Genomic DNA, 19332 nt, shown 5'->3' on the forward strand with positions numbered 1-19332 from the left:
AGGCCACAACAGTGAGAGGCCCGTGCACAGCCAAAAAAAAAAAAAAACATCCCACACGGAGCAACGGAGATCCCACGTGCCGCAACAAAGACCCGGTGCAGGCAAATAAATAAATAAATAACAAATAAGTAAATAAAACTAAAGGCATTTGTGTCTAGGCTTTATCTGCCTAGGTGTCTGGATCAGACCCTGGAAAGAGGGTAAAACAGCTATAAAGGCTACCAACGTGATGATTTTTGACTGAGAATATGGACTGTGGATTAGACAGCGTTTTTATCAACATCAAATGTTCTGAATTAGATAATTACAAGAGAACCTCCTCCTTAGGAGATGAACACTGGCGTACTCAGGGGCGGATGGTCACAAGGCCTGCAACTCACTCTAAAATGAGTCAGCAAAAATAACGTGTGTATGTATGCGTGTGTATATATACATGTGCAATGTGTGTGTACACGCACACATATGCATACACATACACACACATACACAAAGAGAAAGAAATCAAACGTGGCGAAATGTTAACAACTGGTGAATCTCAGTGAAGGGAACGTGAGTTTTCACTGTACCGTAATTGCAACTTTCCCATAAATTAGAAAAGTTTCACACTAAAAATGTGAAAAGAACATTTAATGGGACGAGTCCCTTGATGTAGCACGATGTTCCCAGGAATGCTGGCCCGAGAGGTGAGCTGACAAGCACTCAAGGACACACAGGTAGGCGAGGATGCCCGGGGCGGAGTGGTCTGTAACCGTGAAACCCGGACGCTGGGTGGGCCCTCGGCTCCGCCTGGTGCTGCCTGCGGTTCAGGACAGCAGCGGGACGGCAGAGCCGGCTGAGTCCCAGGGCGCTCGAGACTCTGCACTAAATGCTCACCCTCTCCATCCCCCAACATCCTCGGCTCTCGGACACACCCGAGGGGAGCACAGGCCTCGCGAGGCCAGCACAAGGAGTGAACGGGCCTCCACCCGTCCAGTGTCCAGCCTGGTCCCTGCTGCTCTGCACAGCAGCAAGTCTAAGTTAAGAATCATATATGACACTACAACGATGCGAGGTCCCGGCAATACCCGTCACACACTGGGAGCAAGCTTTCTGTAAACAATAAAAGGCACACTGCCATCCGGCCCCAGGCCATTCTGCTCCCACAGAAACGGCCGACGATGACCACCAGGCAGCCATTAAATAAAGGGTCCTGGAACGCTCTGCTCATCAGCAAAAGAGGTACACTGTAAGGCAACAGGCACTGGGTGCTCCAAACTCTACACTTGTTTAAAGATTTTTTTTTTCTTTTGAGGTGGACCATTTTTAAAGTCTTTACTGAATTTGTTACAATTTTGCTTCTTCTTATGTGTTTTGGTTTTTCGGCTGCGAGGCATGTGGGATCCTAGCTCCCTGACCAGGGATCGAACCCGTACCCACGACACTGGAAGGCGAAGTTCTAACCATTTTACGCCAGGAAAGTCCAGTACACTTCTTTAAAAGTGTATGTTTTATACATTTTTTTTGCTAGAAAAATATTTACCGAAACGTTAACGGTGTTTATCACCACGGGACAGGTTACGAGCATTGTTTTTTTTTCTTCCTTTCTGCTTTCTTCCAAAATGCCCACGATAAAGCACGTAATTAACTCTGATAACGTAAAACAGGTTAACTTTAAAAGATGAAGAGGGTGAGGGCGGGGCGGGGGAGCCAGTCAGCAGGGCTGGACGCTAAGGAGGGAGGACAAGGGCCAGGGCTGAGGCTGCCGGCAGGACCTGCGGCGCAGCCGGGGTGAGGGGAGGCCCGCGAGACCCCTCTCGGGAAGCAACAGCCGCCGCGGGGCGAGGCAGGGCTGCGGGCAGGCATGCTTGGACGGGCAGACGGGCGGCCTTCCGGTCCAGGAGCCCGGACGGAAGTACAGCGAGAGGTGGCTCAAGGCCACATACCACAGTTGCCCTTAAAAAGGAGACACACACCTCTCACGCGGAAGCAGGAGGAAGGATGGGATGGAAACAAGGTGATGGGGGGAAACACACTGACGACAGTAGCAGTCGGCATTTACACGGAACGGTGCGCCATCTGTCCGCGGTAAACAGTGAATTCACGGTGGAACTGGGGTTTGAACCCACCGCTCACCTGAGAAGAGGCTTTCTACACTAAGTGGTGACCACACAGTTCTCAAGCGAGTCTGAAACGTGTACTCCAGCAGAAAAGCACAAGATGCACAAAGGAGGAGGATTTAGAGACGGGAGGCCACCGGATGTAATCGTCGTAGCTCAGAGACGAGAGGCCAGCCCAGGAGCGTGACAACGCAGACGGAGAAGAAGGGCAGATAAAATGTTAGCAACAGGTTGTGTGACTGTTTAGGACGCCCATACCTAAAACATGGGATGAAAAGAAGGGCTCTGACTCCTGATTCAGAGGAACTACAAGTCGTGTTACTGATGAGTAACATCCCCTCCATTCTCTGATGGTGATGCCAGCCGCAACACTATCACCAGCAAGACCCAGAAAGCTGAATAACACACATTTCAGGCTCCCACCAGGTGGGTCCATGTTTCGGAGGGCCTGAAACTTACACATTTTCAGTGGCCCTCTTAAAAAAAGAAAGTACAGAAATGTAAAGTCAATAAAGAAAAGTGAGAGTAAAGGGGCCCTCTGCTAGCTTCTCAGGCAAATCTTTCTCTGGGATCTTGTCACTGAGGTTAATGAAACAACCTGGCCGGCCAGCCGGCCCTGCCTCTGCAGCAGAAGCCAACAGGCCAGGGCCCGGCCATGGGGTGGCGCCACCCGGTGGCCACTGTGCTCTGGAACCCCTTCTGCGGGCCCACCCAGGAGCCCAGGCAGGGAGGGCACCGGCACCGAAGAGCTGGAGCTCCACCTTGCCCCTCCCCACCCGCCAGGACGAAGGGCTGGGGGGACAGCAGCCCACTGCCCACTGCCCCACCCTGGGCACTTCCTAGGGCCCAGCATCGTGGGGCAGGAGTAACCGTGTTGCTCTTTACAGAGAGCAACTCAGGGAGCAGCGAGACATCACTTCTTACGCTCCGGTTCACACCCTGCTGTGAAACAGAGACAGGAAGCAACAGTCTTATTCAGAGCCCAAAGGGACTACTACGAAGCGTTAAGAGTCCCAACTTCACTCCAACATTGTTGAAGCTGCTGTAACTTGGCAGCAAAAGTTTTTTGGAGGTAAACTTCTCGAAAGAAAAAAATACAGTCATATGTATTCAAATTCAGCTTCCCCAAGAATTGAGCAAGATGTTAACAGGTGTTACACAAAAAGTTCTGTGAGCAAATACATTTGTGAAACACTCCACTAAGCAAAGGTTTCTTCATTGCAGGACTTCTCAGAGCCTTTATTACTCTGCAACCTTCCAAGTGGGGATATGGTGTGAAAAGGACTCCGAATGCATTTGGCCACAGAAGTCTTGTTTCACATACTAGCTACTGAGATTCATGCTCCAGGAACACACTTTGGAAAATATCCTTCTAAATCCTAAGACAAGGCATCTACAGACGCCCAGAGCGTTATTTTACGAGACATGCAAAATCTTCAAAATGAGTTTTTTCAATTTAATACCAAGTTATTTTTTCAATGTAAGGCCACACCAAATAACCTAACAAAGTTGCTTTCAACTTTCCTCCAAGACTGAGAATAAGCGTGTTCCCATCACCACTTCTATTCAATGCTGTACGGAAAGTCAGTGAAATAAGTCAACTGAAAATAAAAAGCATAAGAACTGAGGGACAACTGTGATTATTCACAGGTGTCATGACTGGGTGTAGAAAAAAACCTAACAGAATCCACAAACAAATTATTAAAATTAATTAAGTAATTAGGCAAGATAACGGGATACAAGGTCCACATACAAAACCCACTGTATTTCCATATATGGAAACAAGTAGAAAACAAAATTTACAGCAGATACTGTTCACGTTAAAACCGAAAGCATCACCTACCATGAAAGGTGTGTGAGACTGCTACAGAGAACCCTACAGAACATCACTGAGAGCAATTACAGAAGATGTAAGTAAGGGGACAGACCAGTTCCACGGATTAAAAGACTCAGTATTGTGAGGATATCAATTATCCCCCCAAATGATGTATGGATTCCAATTTGCAGTCTCTAGCTTATCCAGATCCATCTTACCTTTCAAGTTTTCAAATTTTGTCACTGTAGATCTAGGAAACACTTCCTTATAACTAACAATGCCCTGATGTCCAGTTAATGTTAAATCACTTGCTCACATGCTGCCCTCAACAGACACCACGAACAGCACACTCCATACAGAAGCCTTTGCTGAAGACTTGAGATCACTTTAGTCTGTTCTTCATCTTTAAACCTGCTCTAACAAGTACTGTTTTCCAAATCAACCTCTTACTAACTTTCATCTAAGCACAAAATTCTATCACTCCTGTTTAACTGTGGACATAATACAGATCTAAGGCCCAGTCACTGACGTGACCCCAAAGTTCTGCAAGGCCACATCCATGTATGCTCGTGGATATCACACATCAGTGGTCCTCAGCCCGGCTGAACACCAGATCCCGCAGAAGCTGTAGAAAACCACACCGATGCCTTGGTTCATCCAGACCAGAGGCAGGAGAATCCCGAGGGGTGGCCCACCAGCCTCCGGCACTTTTTACAAGCTCCCAGCTCAATCTCACGTGTCTCCAGGCTAAGGCCTGTGCTGTGGACAGCAAGAGGGACAGGCACACAGATAGACAGACACACTTCTTTTTAAAACCAACAACTTACTTCCTTCTGGGTTTGGTGCAGAGAGAATGACGCTGTGGTTTTTCTTTACTTCTTCAACATACTGAGCTACTTTAGCTATTCTGTTTCTGATCTCCTCAACCTAGGAGAGAGGGAGAGAAAGTCATCGCCACTGCGGCAAATGCACATCTGCAACCACTTTCCATTACCTAAAAAGAGAAGGATAAAAGAGGAAGAAAATAAGTGAGTAATTACCACATAAAGAAACAACCACCTTTTCCCATTCATTTAATTTAAAAAATAAAGGGAAATGCGCCATGTTAAAATAGCTACCTTTATGGCTAAGGCAATATCAGCCACCGGGAAGACCTTGCTGGTTGTAAGAAGTTTTACAATCAAGACCCAGTATTACCACAGATGATGGCAGCCAGAGGCATCTACTACCAACGCCAGGTCTCCGTGCAGTCAAGAAGGGAGCTCACCCTGCAGCAGAGGCCGCCCATCATATTCTCATGCGGGGAGGTACTGACAGCTGATAAGACCAAGCCTTCCTAGTCATTATTTTTTGCCTCTGATAGTCTGAAGTATTCACTACTTGTCTCAAAATGTAACGTATTCATTAGCAAGATCTGCCCAGATGGATTCATAACAAGTGTGGCAGGCTGAATACTGTCCCCCAAAATGTCCAGGTCCTGGCCCCTGGGACCCTGGATGGTTACCTTATATGGCAAAGGGAACTGCAGATGTGACTGAAACAAAGGGTCTTGAGATGGGGAGATACAATCCCGGATCCCCCGTGGGCCCTCAGTATGACCCCAAGGGTACTTGTAAGAGGGAAGTGGATGGAGATGGGACGAGAGAAGGCGGCCACGCGACACCAGTGAAGCACAATGGTCTGCTGCCGGCCTGGCAGGCGGAGGGGCACCAGGCGTGCAGCTCGAGAGGTGGGGAAGGCAGGGCAGCGGGCTCTGCCCGGAGCTCCTGGGGCGTGCGGTCCTGCTGGCAATGTGGCTTCATCCCGGCGGGACCAGCCTGGACTTCCGGCTTCCAGAGATGAAGACAGTAAATCTGTGCTGTTTGCAGCCACTCAGTGTGTGCGGCCCTAGGAAACTGAGCACAACTTCTCTATCTGAACGATGAGGAAAACCCTAAAGCCCATCAGCAGGGGACTTGTTAGGTTACATTACGGAACTCTAACAAAAGATACGAAAACACCTCCAGGATATATTACCAAGTTAAAAACACGCTGAAAAAAAAAATACCCACAAGGTGCAGGACGACACGTATACATGTTAGCAACGATGCAAGGAAGAGGTCAAAATAAGCAGAGATTAGCCTGCAGGTGTTAACATTTACATGAAGAAACACAGGGATGTCAAATAAGAAACTAAGAAGAGGGTCACCTTCCGAGGGGAGAGGTGAGGAAACCAGCAGATGAAGACAGGAGTGCGGGCGAGGCTTCTCGTGCGAGTGCATCCTCTCCCACCATCCTGATTTCTGAGCAACGGGGACGCACATCCCAGTGGGGAGGTGAGATGCCAGCATGAGGAGCCCTACGGACTAGAGCAGCTCTTGTGTGTTTGGTCTCAGCGCCTCTTTAATCCTGAAAGTTACGGAAGACCCCAAAGAGCTTTGGCTCACGTAGGCTGTAGCTCGCTTCGGATAATTCCCATAGTGGAGAAACAGCTCCGACATGCATTAATTCACTGAAGACAGTTAATTACAAGCCCACAACATGCCATGGTGGATGTCCACGTTCTCATCCTCAGAATGTCACCTACGGGGCAAAAGGCACCTCGCAGGTGTGATGAGTTAAGAGTCGAGATGGGAGATTACCCTGGATTATCTGGGTTGTCCCAGTGTAACCACAGGAGTCCTTATAAAACAGAAGCCAACAGGACCAAACTTAGAAAAAAGCGCCGTGACAGGAGAAGCAGAGGCTGCGGTGAGGTGCCCGACGCTGGGGAAAAGGGCCCCGAGCCAAGGACTCAGGTGCCCCCAGAAGCTGGAGAAGGCAGGATGCAGCCTCTCCCCGCCGGCCCTGCAGGAGGGCGCGGCCCTGCCGGCACCTTGACGAGAGCCCCAGTGGCTCGTTTCAGCTTCGGACCTCTGCAGCTGTCAGGCTCTAAGTGTATGTTGGGTTTAGCCACTACGGTTGTGGTAATTTGTTACACCAGCAGTAGGAAATTAATACAGATGTTAATACCAATAACCTATTTTTATGGAAAAAGCAGAATTCCCTCCCCCCCAAATCAGTGAAAGTACGAGCATTGATCTACATTTTTCTGCAAATCTAATTTCTAGCTTAATGGAAGGCATCTTGATTCTGATACCTGCTTCTGTGTTTAGTCTGTGGCCGTATCACACACTTGATGTAGCCTCTGGGAAACTCCCCCATTGTCCATTCATGACAGAGTGAGAGGAAAGAGGTAAACATCTTGGTATTTTTATGAAAATCGTTACCAGCCACACGAACTCATTGGAAAGGCCTTAGGGACCCCAGGGACACTGGGACCAAGCCCCACAGCACATTTTGAAAACCAAAGTTTTAGAGGAGAGTTGAACACAGAATTCTACTTGCATAGAGCAGTGAACAGCTATTTCATTAGGCCTGGGTGTTATTTCCATTTATTTACAGTCAATTTGTACAGAACTTCATACACTTCACATACTTATAATTTAATTAATCATGTAAAAACAGTACACAGAATTAAAACGGCATCTTTTAAAATTTTTGCTACTTTATCATGCAGGCTTCAACACAAATGACGACTTTGGGGTTTTAGTGCACGGATCTACACTTCAACGAGGCATCATTAAAGCAGCATTTCTAAAATAAATTCAGTAGCACACATCTGTCACAAAGTAGGAGAGACACAGTTTTACCTCTTGGAGGGTTCTGCAGTACGCATGCCACTAGTATCTGTGCAGCAGAAGTCCCAGCGTGGTCCAAAAAGAAAACCGCTGGACCACCAACTCGGGACCAGGAGGGAAGCGCCACCGTCGCTGTGGCACCAGGTCCACCAGGTCCATTTGCGCCTGCGAAGCACATCACGCAGGGGTTCCCCACCCCACCCCCACCCCCCCCGCCAACTACAAACCACCTTCGCAGAGAGGAGATTCCTGGCCGCTCATTACAGCACTATGCTAGTCTTCAGCAAACACTGGCCACGTGCAAAATTCCTACCTTTTGCAATGTTCTATGTGATATGTAAGATCTGAGTGCCATTTTCTAAGAAAAGAGTTTGTATTAACAAACATCATTTGCTTCTCTATCTAAGAAGTCATTTCACAGAAATTAACTGTAAAATAAATCAACCATTTAACAAATGAAACTGGAACTTACGTTACAATCGATGGCCCTCAAACCTCCCTAACACGAGTCACCCGTTTCTGTCTGCAGCTCTGAGACGCCCACAGCCGGAATGGGTTGGCGCTAAGTTACTACAGCTTAATGACTGAGTGATTTACATAATTCTTCTAGAAAGTACAACAACATTTAATGCTGGGAGATTCTTAAAATAAGAAATATGTTTTTCTGGAGAACTGGTACGGAAGAATTAAGCATCTAGGTACAGGGGGTAAAATCAGAGAAGCAGTGATTTTACAAAGTGGGCAGGTAAGCTCAAGACAGTAAAGAGTCTCATTTCCAAAGTGAAAGCCGGAAATCCACCGTCTTAACTCTTTTGTACCTTAAAGTAAGTTCCTGTAGCTAACGATTTAATTTCATGTTTTTTCCATTAGATAAGATTAAGAACTAACATAAATGCTTGAAACCCAATGAACAGGTTCTTACACTAGGTATTCAATAAATTCTGACTGGATCTGGAAAACTGATAACTTCTAAAGTTATCTTAGATAACTTCTAAGATATTTTTTATTAACATATTACATATTTTCAAATCCACGTATTGATAGACCGGTTTAGACTGTCAACAGATTTGAGTTAACTGAAACTTGTAGACGAGATTCAACATAATCAAAACAAGGCCTGCAAATGAAGCTTTCATCATTAAAAAATGAACCCGTTTCTTTTCTTCATATGTAACAAAGTCAAAATATTTGTTCTCTGACTCAATTTCAAAAATTTTAAATTATGCAAAATTTGATCAGCTATAACTTAGGGTTAACAATTTAAACATGACGCCAGCCTAGAAACAGCCCTGGGGGGCTAAGAGGGAGAGGGAAAGGCCTCGCAGGGAAGCCCGAAGGAACGGACAGGTGTGAGGTCAGCTCCAAGGGCGCGGGCCCACACGCAGACAGCCCAGAGAAAGGCCGTGCTGCCTGAGAGCAATGGCAGAGCAGAGCTGCCACAATCGTACCTTTGCTTACGGATCAGACCTCTCAGGACAGAAGTCCATATGACCTAGAGACCGGTATTCTGAAACGTGGAAAACTTCTCAGGAGAGGAATTTAAAATTCAATCAAAGCGTTTAGGAAATACACAACGTGAGCTCTTTGATATGCGGGACTCACTGCCATTCTGCAGGAGGAAAGCAAGGGAAGCCTCGCTGTGTGTACTGCACACCTGACCACCAGCTGAGGGGCAGCACCGCCCCCAGGCCTTCCCCTCCCCGGGACCAAACCGCCCCGAGTCTGGAGAACACCGATGGCCATGGGTGCAGCAGCATCTCCCCTTGGGCCTTCCCAAGGATGCGCCTTCCCCCAGCACGGCCCTGGAGCAGCAGCCCCGCCGGGCCAGCACCCCAGCCTGCGGGCATCAGTCTCCGCATGTGCCCTCCACACCCACGATCACCATTCTCAACCCCCCCCCCCACCAAGTCCCTCACCAAGAAGAATGTTTTCCTAGCACTAAAAAGTCTAGAGAACGTTTGCAATTCAAACACCAACTTTTAAAAATATTAGTTAGGGTATTATTTCAAATATGACAAGTGCACAGTTACATTAGTTCAACTATGTTTAAAGAAAACAAGTCCGTCTGGGTTTCATTAAACGGCTCTTACCTGATGGAAGAAATCATCCATAAAATGGTCCTTTTCAATAACAACAGTTGTGTCTCCATCATCATGTTTCCTACACTAAAATGGAAAAATATAAAATGTAAAATTCTGGTTTTAAAAATTTTCACATAGACACAGTGAACTGAAAGACAAGAGCAGTTCGGTACCTACAGGATCCCAATTCACTAAGAGCACCAAAGTGTAACGACTCCGACGTGTGCCAGAGCCGCACCAGGCCACAGTCAAGGCAGGCAGACTGGGCTGCACGCCCTGAGAAGCAGCCACGTCCTGGGGAAACGGTGGCGAGATCTCTCAGAACTGAGAGACGCAGAATCACCCATGCTGAGTACATCCACTCAACACAGGCCAGGTTTATCCTCAACAAGTGAAACTGCTTACACTGCACACTCTCTATAAAGACTGAAAACACTGATACCACCAGCTCACTTTTCAAGACTACGTAACAATCTTCAAGGAACTATCACATATGTTAGCTGGTGCTTACCAATTTTCCCTGCGTGAGTAACTCCCAGTCACGGCCACACTCATAATCAAGGAACACTTTACCAAGGAAAGACTCGGTAGCGAAGACCTGAGTAAGTAACACGGAGGAAGAAAGCAACTGACCGCTGGGAAGACCCAGGATAACACCGTACTTTACAAGGCATCCATAAAAGCGTCCTTTTCAGCAACAACAGTTGTGTCTCCATCATCATGTTTCCTACACTAAAATGGAAAAATATAAAACGTAAAATTCTGGTTTTAAAATTTTCCACGTAGACACAAACAGGTACCATCAGTTTAAAATAACACTGAAGAATAAAGAATGAGGAGATGTTATTCTAGACCAATGGGTCTCCAACTTGAGGGGCATCAGCTCCGCCTAGAGGGCTGAGTCTCTGACTCAGAGGGGCTGGGGTGAGGCAGTCCATGCACTCGTGACTGTCCTAGAATGTCGGGAACATCGTCACATTCTAAGTTCCAAGTGATGCTACCGGGCTGGGTTCCCCACCCCTTGAGGGAGGCAGAAGAACCTAACGGTGGAAAGTCTCTCCTGGGAAGAAAGCGACCTCCGTCTACAGCCATGGGGGACAGGAGACAACGTCAGAACCCGGGACCTGGTACCGGAATCACAGTGTTTGTCAAGGACGTGTTACACAGCATCCACCAGCGAGAGCTGGGGACTCGGGAGGAAAAAGGAAATACACCTGCCAGAATACAGAGGAGGGAACTGTTAGGAACTGTCTCCCCAAGGACATGCAGGGTGAGTCAGCTCAGCTCAAACCCTGCGAGAGCCGAGGCGGCCAGATTTCGGGGATTCTCTCAACCCTCGTGAAATCAGAGTCTTTAACCACGGAAAGTCAGAAGTGTGGCTCTACTGATCTACAACCCAGAAATAATGTGGAAACAAAATTCCACTAAATTTATCTAGGAAAACATCTACAAAATTTAATAAATGTGTCAAGAAAGCACAATGCAGCCTCCCTCTGCACCCATCCAGGGCCCTCACTAAGGCAAATCGATTTGGCCTAAAAATCAACAATAATCTCTCACCACCCCAGGGAAGGCTTTGGCACCTGCCTTACCCCAGGGCCTCCTCGAGGAGACAATCCAGGACGGCAAGGGAGAAGAGGCGTGCTCCTCTACGGGAGGCGCGAGCTCCCTCACACAACGGGCTTTTACGAGAGGACCGCGAACGACGTGTTATCACCAGGCGACACCTCGCGCTGGGACAGCCGTGGGGCGGTCTCGGAGGGAAAAGCAGAGACCCACCTACGCAGGACTCCGGCAGAAGCTCCCTCAGCTGCGGGCCGGAGGCCCCCGGCACCTCTCAGAGCTGAGGGACCCTGCTCTCACAAGCGCCATTTGCGGGGAAAGATGCCTGCAGTCAGGCAGCACTGCCACTGCAAACGTCTCATGTGACCTCTGCTAACAGGGCGAGCACTATGGGTCAACTGTGCCCGCTAAACACAGATGTTGCAAACCCCCAGGACCTCAGCCTGGGACCCGTATTTGGAAAAAGGGTCAGTGAAGATGCAGTCAGTCAAGATGAGGTCGTGCTGGAGCAGCGTGGGCCCTTAACCCAACGTGACTCGCGTCCTCATGAGAAGAGACAGAGATGCACAGGGGGAGGCGGCCCGTGATGACCGCGATGCACCTACAAGCCGAGGACCCCTGAGGACCGCCGCCCGCACGGGAAGGTGAGAGAGGCAAGGCAGGGCTCTGGCGCAGGTTCGGGGAACGTGCGGCCCCGCGACACCCTGGCTTCTGGCCTCCAGAGCCGGGAGGGCACATCTCCCTGGGTCAGGCCCCAGTCTGCGGGCCCGCGGCACGAGAGCCCAAGGACGCGCACGCACCAGTACGGGCTGAAGCACGCTCACGCCATCCTTTCTCCAATCAAGCGTGCTAACCGAGACACTCCTCTCAACTCTGCAGCCTGTGAACAGCGCTGTCCGGAGGAAAAAACCCTGTACCTACCGGGAGTCGCAGATGTGGGTTCTAACCGGCGACGAGGCGGGGACAACACCCATCCCGTCCCCGCCCCCAGAGGCGGGGCTGTGGGTTTCGGAAGGGCGTTATTTTCCCAGGGCATGCATACCCCAATAAAGGCTCTTAAAATCACTTCTGGTCCATGCTCTTAATTCCGAGCTAAAAAGCACTTAAAGACAGATCGGCAATCGGCTAACAAGCGACAGAAAGTTATGTGCAGACCCGCCCACCAACTCCGCAGTGCTTTTCTCCAGGCTCCCAAGGCACCTGAAGTGAAAGACGGCTGCTACTGGGTACCGCGCGCGCCAGGGCACGGGTCGCGCGCTGTCTCACCGGTCCTCCAGCGCCGCCCGAGGCCTGCGAGCATCCCCACTTCACGCACACAGCACCCCATGGACGGCTGAGCACCCAGCCTCTTTGGGCACCAGGTGGGTTCGACCTCACAGATCCCACACTGCGCTCACTCCCCAACGGCAAGAGCTGCCCTCGCCTGGCTCAGTCACCGGACGACAAAACTTACCTCCCACACCCGCTCGCGCGCCACTTCACAACCCGCCCTCTGCCAGGAGGGGCCGCCCTGCCCCTCTGACTCCAGCCCACGCCCTTGCTCTTAACCCCGCCCCCGCCCTCCTCCCGGAAGAAAGGGCTGCAGGAGGGTCCTCCAGGCGAAGCGGGCCTCCCAGCTCTCCTCCGAGCTCCGGGCCGGGCGGCCTCGCGCGGGCCTTTGACACCACGCGCTCCTCGAGTGGCCCCGCACGTCACTGCCTCCCCGCGCCCCACCCAGTCGCTTCTCAGCTGGGGCGCTCATAGGGCTCAAGGGACTTAACTGTAAGTAGCCAACTCCCTGCAGATTCAACGGGGGAGGGGAGAGAGTGAACGTGAACGTGGCCTAGCAGGGCTGGGATTCCCCGGGGCCAGGGGCGCACATCTCACCCCGCTGACAGCCACTCGCGGTTCTCAGAGGCCTCGGCGTTCGGCCTGTTTCACTTTCTGCCGTGGAAAATGACAAACACGCACAAAAGTGGAAGGAATGACGTACTGGGCCCTCGATGGGTCCATCGCAGGGGTTCAACGACGATCAATCCACACCTGTCTTGCTTCACCTGCACGCCCCCAGCCCCACCCCTGACCCCCGCGGCACTAGACCACCTCGAGGCGAAGCCCACACGAAGGTGCCTGTTGTGCGTGTGACACGGTCGCGAACCTAAGCCCGCTACCTCATCTGCTCCGGGAGAGACACTCACTCATTTCCAGGCTCAGGAGGGACGGTCTCCAACATGACACTCTGCCTACGGGCAGCCGGCCATTTTACTATCGCATCACACACAGACCACACTCCGTGCAGGAGGCGGCGAACGAACAGCTACCAAAGAAGCTCAACTCTTCCTCGCCGCTGAAGCCCACGTCTCACGCGTGACCGTTATTCAGTCATTCGCTTCCTGGTAAATCATTCGTTTCTGTACCTGCAGACCAAGAGGGAGCCAATGACTTGGAATCTGTTTCCTCTAATGTCTTCTTTTTTCCTTCTCATTTTTAACCCTTTACTTATATTTCTTAGTTCTATCTGGAATTCTCAGAATTACCTGACATTAGGAAACAGACCTAGTAATACTGTCTTAGCTTTTCCATTAATGAAAAAAGAAACAAAGAAGTGACTACCAAAACAATGCTCTTTAGGGACTCCCCTGGCTGTCCAGTGGTTCAGGGCTTCTGTGCTCCCACTGCAGGGGGCCAGGGTTCGATTCCTGGTCAAGGAACTAAAATCCCACATGCCGCACGACGTGGCCAAAAAAAAAAAGAAAAAGAAGAAGAAAACAACGCTGTTTAAGCTGCTGCACAGTCGCCCCGTCTTCAGTGAAGCCCACGTTCAACCTTTCTAGCGGAGACGGTGTGATCCCTGTACAGTAGCTGCTGGTTACGACAGTGTACTTATCGTCTGTAACAAAACGATTTGTGGCAAAGCATTTACTGTGAGCAGTGGGAATGCTCTCCAACTTGATTTCTAAAGTGTCAGAGTGCAACATGAACATCCAAATATCAACTTTCCATTTCTGTTAAATTTTAAAACAATTCTCCTTAAAAGCAGCAGTGTATTAAAACACAATTCTCTCTGTAAAAACTGTTCTGAGGAAGAGACATCAAGTAGCTTCCATGTTTAGAGACTATTTAACAGAGATGAATCATTTGTCACTGGAATGCCGTTTAGATAATTCAGAAGCTGAATTATCACAAATTAGTAGAATCCAAAGTTGGATAAAACACTGGATTTTTCTCCAGGTTGTTCTCCAAATACACATATACTAGGGCCTTCCATGCAAATGATAATTGTGAGGAAATAATTATCTTGAAATATGTACAATGGTTGTAGTAGCTTTGCTGCTACAATACGTTAATTTCAAAATTACATTGCTTCAGTAATAGACGAATACTTGTAATTAAAAATAGGTAAAAGCTGACTGTTGGCCAGGTGGTAATTGTGCCGTCGAATGTCAGTCGCATTTCTTTCCCATATATGTATGTAATCAGTCGTAGTTTCATGCCCTAGGTAGAATATTACACTGTTTCATGTTTTATATTTTTACTTCATATTTGTCTCCATTATTAATATTATATAAATACTGCGGGTACTTACACTTTACATAAATAACACTGTATTGCACAAATGCTTCTGTTTTTCTCCTCTCGAAGGTATGTTTAAAGATTTCTCCTCATCTCTCATGTTTTGCTCACCACTGACAATCAAACTCACCACCTTCCTGTCCTTCACACCAACCTGTGCCCACAGCAGAGCCCTGGGGCTGGCCGTGCCTTCTGCCCAGTGCCCACCTCCCAGACCTGTGCCCGGCTGGCTCCTTCTCATTCAGATCTCAGCTCAGAGACTTCCCCCGATCAGAGACCCCTGATGGCCCAGCCCAAAACAGCCACGCCCACACCCACTCCCCCTGTTTCATTTCCTCCCCAGCAGTTACCGGGAAAGGCATTTTATTGCTCATTGACTTAGCTGTTTCTTGTCCCCTCCCCCATGACACGTTTCAGGGGAGCAAGGACTTCAAGGGTCTTGTCATAACTCACGCCTGAAACAGTGCCTGGTACGTAGCAGCCACTCAGTAGAGATCAGCTGAAGGAATGAATGAAGAGCAGAGAGATGAGACAGAGATGGGGGTGGAGCGGAGAGAAAGCACACACAGAAGGACAGAGAAACCAGGAAACAAAGACACAGACACACACAGTGAGAAGCAGCACGGCAGACGAAAGTCAAGGACAGAGGCGGGCTTGGTTGCTCACTGGCCCTGGTTCCATCTCCTCGTGAGGTCTCACGGCACAGCCCGCCCTGAGTCTGAGGCCCCATTCTACCCTTTAATCAATCTCCCTTTTCTGTTTTAGCTAAGGGGTTTCTGTCCCTTGCAACCCAAAGAACCTTGAAGACAACAGAGTCCACTGTCATCTGCATCTCCCTAACCCTGTGCATTTTCAAAAGCAAACACACGACTCAATACACACCTAGCAGGTGCTTTGTGCAGAATCCTGAGTCTTCAGAGCAAACCTGACAGCACACATCTGCCCTGGAAACGGTGCAGAGTCTGAGGGAGGGCGCAGGAAGAAAACAGGACCTCGTGTGTGTTCAGATGCACAGACAGGAAGATCTCTGGGGACCCAAGGGGGAAGGAGGGTGGGAAGACTTCCTGGTGGTGATGTCTGAACTGAGGCCAAAAGAAGGGGTGGGGGGGCTTCCCTGGTGGGGCGGTGGTTGGGGGTCCGCCTGCCGATGCAGGGGACACGGGTTCGTGCCCCAGTCCAGGAGGATCCCGCATGCCACAGAGCAGCTGGGCCCATGAGCCATGGCTGCTGAGCCTGTGCATCCGGAGCCTGTGCTCCGCAACGGGACAGGCCACAACAGTGAGAGGCCCGTGTACCGCAAAGGAAAAAAAACAAAACAAAACAAAACAAAACAAAACAAAAGAAGGGGTGGGGCCGGCAGAGAAAGGGGGAGAGAGACACACACATGGAGCAGCGTGTGCAAGGGCCGGAGCGGAAGGGCACATGGGAACAACAGAGACTGGAACAAGGCGATCTGCGGGAGTGAGGGTGCTGGTTACCGCTTAGGTTCTCTATTCCTTACATTCAGAATGAATAGACTTGAAGTTAAAAACCAGAAGTAATTAACCTGTGGAAAGGTACAGGCTTTGCTCTTTTATTTTGTATACAAACGGATATTTATTATACTTCCTGGAGAAACTATATAGATTCCAACTGTGGGAACTGTCTGTATGATGATACAGGATTTAGTAAATTATGAAATTCTAAACCATAAACATTCAAAATTAGAGATATATTCATATATTAAATTATACATGTATTATGAAATTCTCAGTATTTTAAGTTTCAGCGAAGTACTTAGAAAAAAATGTTTTTATTTTACAAATTGGAACCTGAAACTTTACTACATAACAATCTGCACTCTGCGTGCAATCTGAGCTGCCAAAAAAGAACCTTAAAAATATCTGGGCAGTTTTTCCTGCCGCTTAAAAAGTTATACTTGTGGGACTCCCCTGGTGGCGCAGTGGTTAAGAATCCGCCTGCCAGTGCAGGGGACAAGGGTTCGATCCCTGGTCTGGGAAGATCACACATGCTGCAGAGCAACTAAGCCCATGTGCCACAACTACTGAGCCTGCGTTCTAGAGCCCACGAGCCACAACTACTGAAGCCCGCGTGCCTAGAGCCCGTGTTCCACAACAAAAGAAGCCACCACAATGAGAAGCCCCCGCTCGCTGCAACTAGAGTAAAGCCCGCGCGCAGCAACGAAAACCCAGTGCAGCCAAAAATAAATACATACATACATACATACATAAATTATACTTGCAATTCATCACCATGAACTCAGGTATTAAAAATAGTAATTTTCTACCTAGAAACAAATGACAATGGAGACACGATGACCCAAAACCTATGGGATGCAGCAAAAGCAGTTCTAAGAGGGAAGTTTATAGCAATACAATCCTACCTTAAGAAACAGGAAACATCTCAAATAAGCAACCTAACTTTGCACCTAAAGCAATTAGAGAAAGAACAAAAAAACCCCAAATTTAGCAGAAGGAAAGAAATCATAAAGATCAGATCAGAAATAAATGAAAAAGAAATGAAGGAAACGATAGCAAAGATCAATAAAACTAAAAGCTGGTTCTTTGAGAAGATAAACAAAATTGATAAACCATTAGCCAGACTCATGAAGAAAAAAAGGGAGAAGACTCAAAACAATAGAATTAGAAATGAAAAAGGAGAAGTAACAACTGACACTGCAGAAATACAAGAGATCATGAGAGATTACTACAAGCAACTCTATGCCAATAAAATAGACAACCTGGAAGAAATGGACAGATTCTTAGAAAGGCACAACCTGCCGAGACTGCACCAGGAAGAAACAGAAAATATGAACAGACCAATCACAAGCACTGAAGTTGAAACTGTGATTTAAAATCTTCCAACAAACAAAAGCCCAGGACCAGATGGCTTCACAGGCGAATTCTGTCAAACATTTAGAGAAGAGCTAACACCTATCCTTCTCAAACTCTTCCAAAATATAGCAGAGAGAGGAACACGCCCAAACTCATTCTACGAGGCCACCATCACCTTGATACCAAAACCAGACAAGGATGTCACAGAGAAAGAAAACTACAGGCCAATATCACTGATGAACATAGATGCAAACATCCTCAACAAAATACTAGCAAACAGAATCCAACAGCACATTAAAAGGATCATACACCATGATCAAGTGGGGTTTATCCCAGGAATGCAAGGATTCTTCAATATATGCAAATCAATCAACGTGATACACCATATTAACAAATTGAAGGAGAAAAACCATATGATCATCTCAATAGATGCAGAGAAAGCTTTCGACAAAATTCAACACCCATTTATGATAAAAACCCTGCAGAAAGTAGGCATAGAGAGAACTTTCCTCAACATAATAAAGGCCATATATGACAAACCCACAGCCAACATCATCCTCAATGGTGAAAAACTGAAATCATTTCCACTAAGATCAGGAACAAGACAAGGTTGCCCACTCTCTCCACTCTTATTCAACATAGTTTTGGAAGTTCTAGCCACAGCAATCAGAGAAGAAAAAGAAAGGAAAAGAATCCAAATCGGAAAAGAAGTAAAGCTGTCACTGTTTGCAGATGACATGATACTATACATAGAGAATCCTAAAGATGCTACCAGAAAACTACTAGAGCTAATCAAAGAATTTGGTAAAGTAGCAGGATACAAAATTGATGCACAGAAATCTCTGGCATTCTTCCTTTTTTTTTTTCCTGCGGTACGCAGGCCTCTCACTGTTGTGGCCTCTCCCGTTGTGGAGCACAGGCTCCGGACTTGCAGGCTCAGCGGCCATGGCTCATGAGCCTAGCCGCTCCACGGCATGTGGGATCTTCCCGGACCAGGGCACGAACCCGTGTCCCCTGCATTGGCAGGCGGACTCTCAACCACTGCGCCACCAGGGAAGCCCTCTGGCCTTCTTATAAACTAATGATGAAAAATCTGAAAGTGAAATTAAGAAAACACTCCCATTTACCACTGCAACAAAAAGAATATCTAGGAATAAACCTACCTAAGGAGACAAAAGACCTGTATGCAGAAAATCATAAGACACTGATGAAAGAAATTAAAGATGATACAAATAGATGGAGAGATATACCATGTTCTTGGATTGGAAGAATCAACATTGTGAAAATGACTCTACTACCCAAAGCAATCTACAGATTCAATGCAATCCCTATCAAACTAACACTGGCATTTTTCACAGAACTAGAACAAAATATTTCACAATTTGTATGGAAACACAAAAGACCCCGAATAGCCAAAGCAATCTTGAGAACGAAAAATGGAGCTGGAGGAATCAGGCTCCCTGACTTCAGACTATACTACAAAGCTACAGTAATCAAGACAGTATGGTACTGGCACAAAAACAGAAATATAGATCAATGGAACAGGATAGAAAGCCCAGAGATAAACCCACACACATATGGTCACCTTATCTTTGATAAAGGAGGCAAGAAAATACAGTGGAGAAAAGACAGCCTCTTCAATAAGTGGTGCTGGGAAAACTGGACAGGTACATGTAAAAGTATGAAATTAGAACACTCCCTAACACCATAGATAAAAATACACTCAAAATG

At 47.9% G+C, this 19332-nt stretch overlaps 1 protein-coding gene across 7 annotated transcripts in view; it reads right to left on the reverse strand.

The window, feature by feature from the left end:
* Positions 1 to 19332, reverse strand: part of STX2 (syntaxin 2) — a 43488-nt gene that overhangs the window by 19361 nt on the left and 4795 nt on the right. For 5 of the 7 annotated variants that reach the window (XM_027125145.1, XM_027125147.1, XM_027125146.1 and 2 more), the window contains exons 2-3: positions 9662 to 9736; positions 4740 to 4839 (exon numbers count right to left, since the gene is read on the reverse strand). In XM_027125145.1, coding sequence (XP_026980946.1) covers positions 4740 to 4839; positions 9662 to 9736 — 175 coding nt within the window. Of the gene's footprint in view, positions 1 to 4739; positions 4840 to 9661; positions 9737 to 10285; positions 10385 to 19332 lie in introns of all 7 variants that reach the window. The other 2 variants (XM_027125148.1, XM_027125149.1) reach the window with 2 other exon arrangements.

The sequence above is a fragment of the Aethalodelphis obliquidens genome, unplaced genomic scaffold (assembly GCF_003676395.1).
Source record: "Aethalodelphis obliquidens isolate GAN/ISIS:26980383/991018 unplaced genomic scaffold, ASM367639v1 scaffold28, whole genome shotgun sequence".
NCBI classification, from domain to species: domain Eukaryota; kingdom Metazoa; phylum Chordata; class Mammalia; order Artiodactyla; family Delphinidae; genus Aethalodelphis; species Aethalodelphis obliquidens.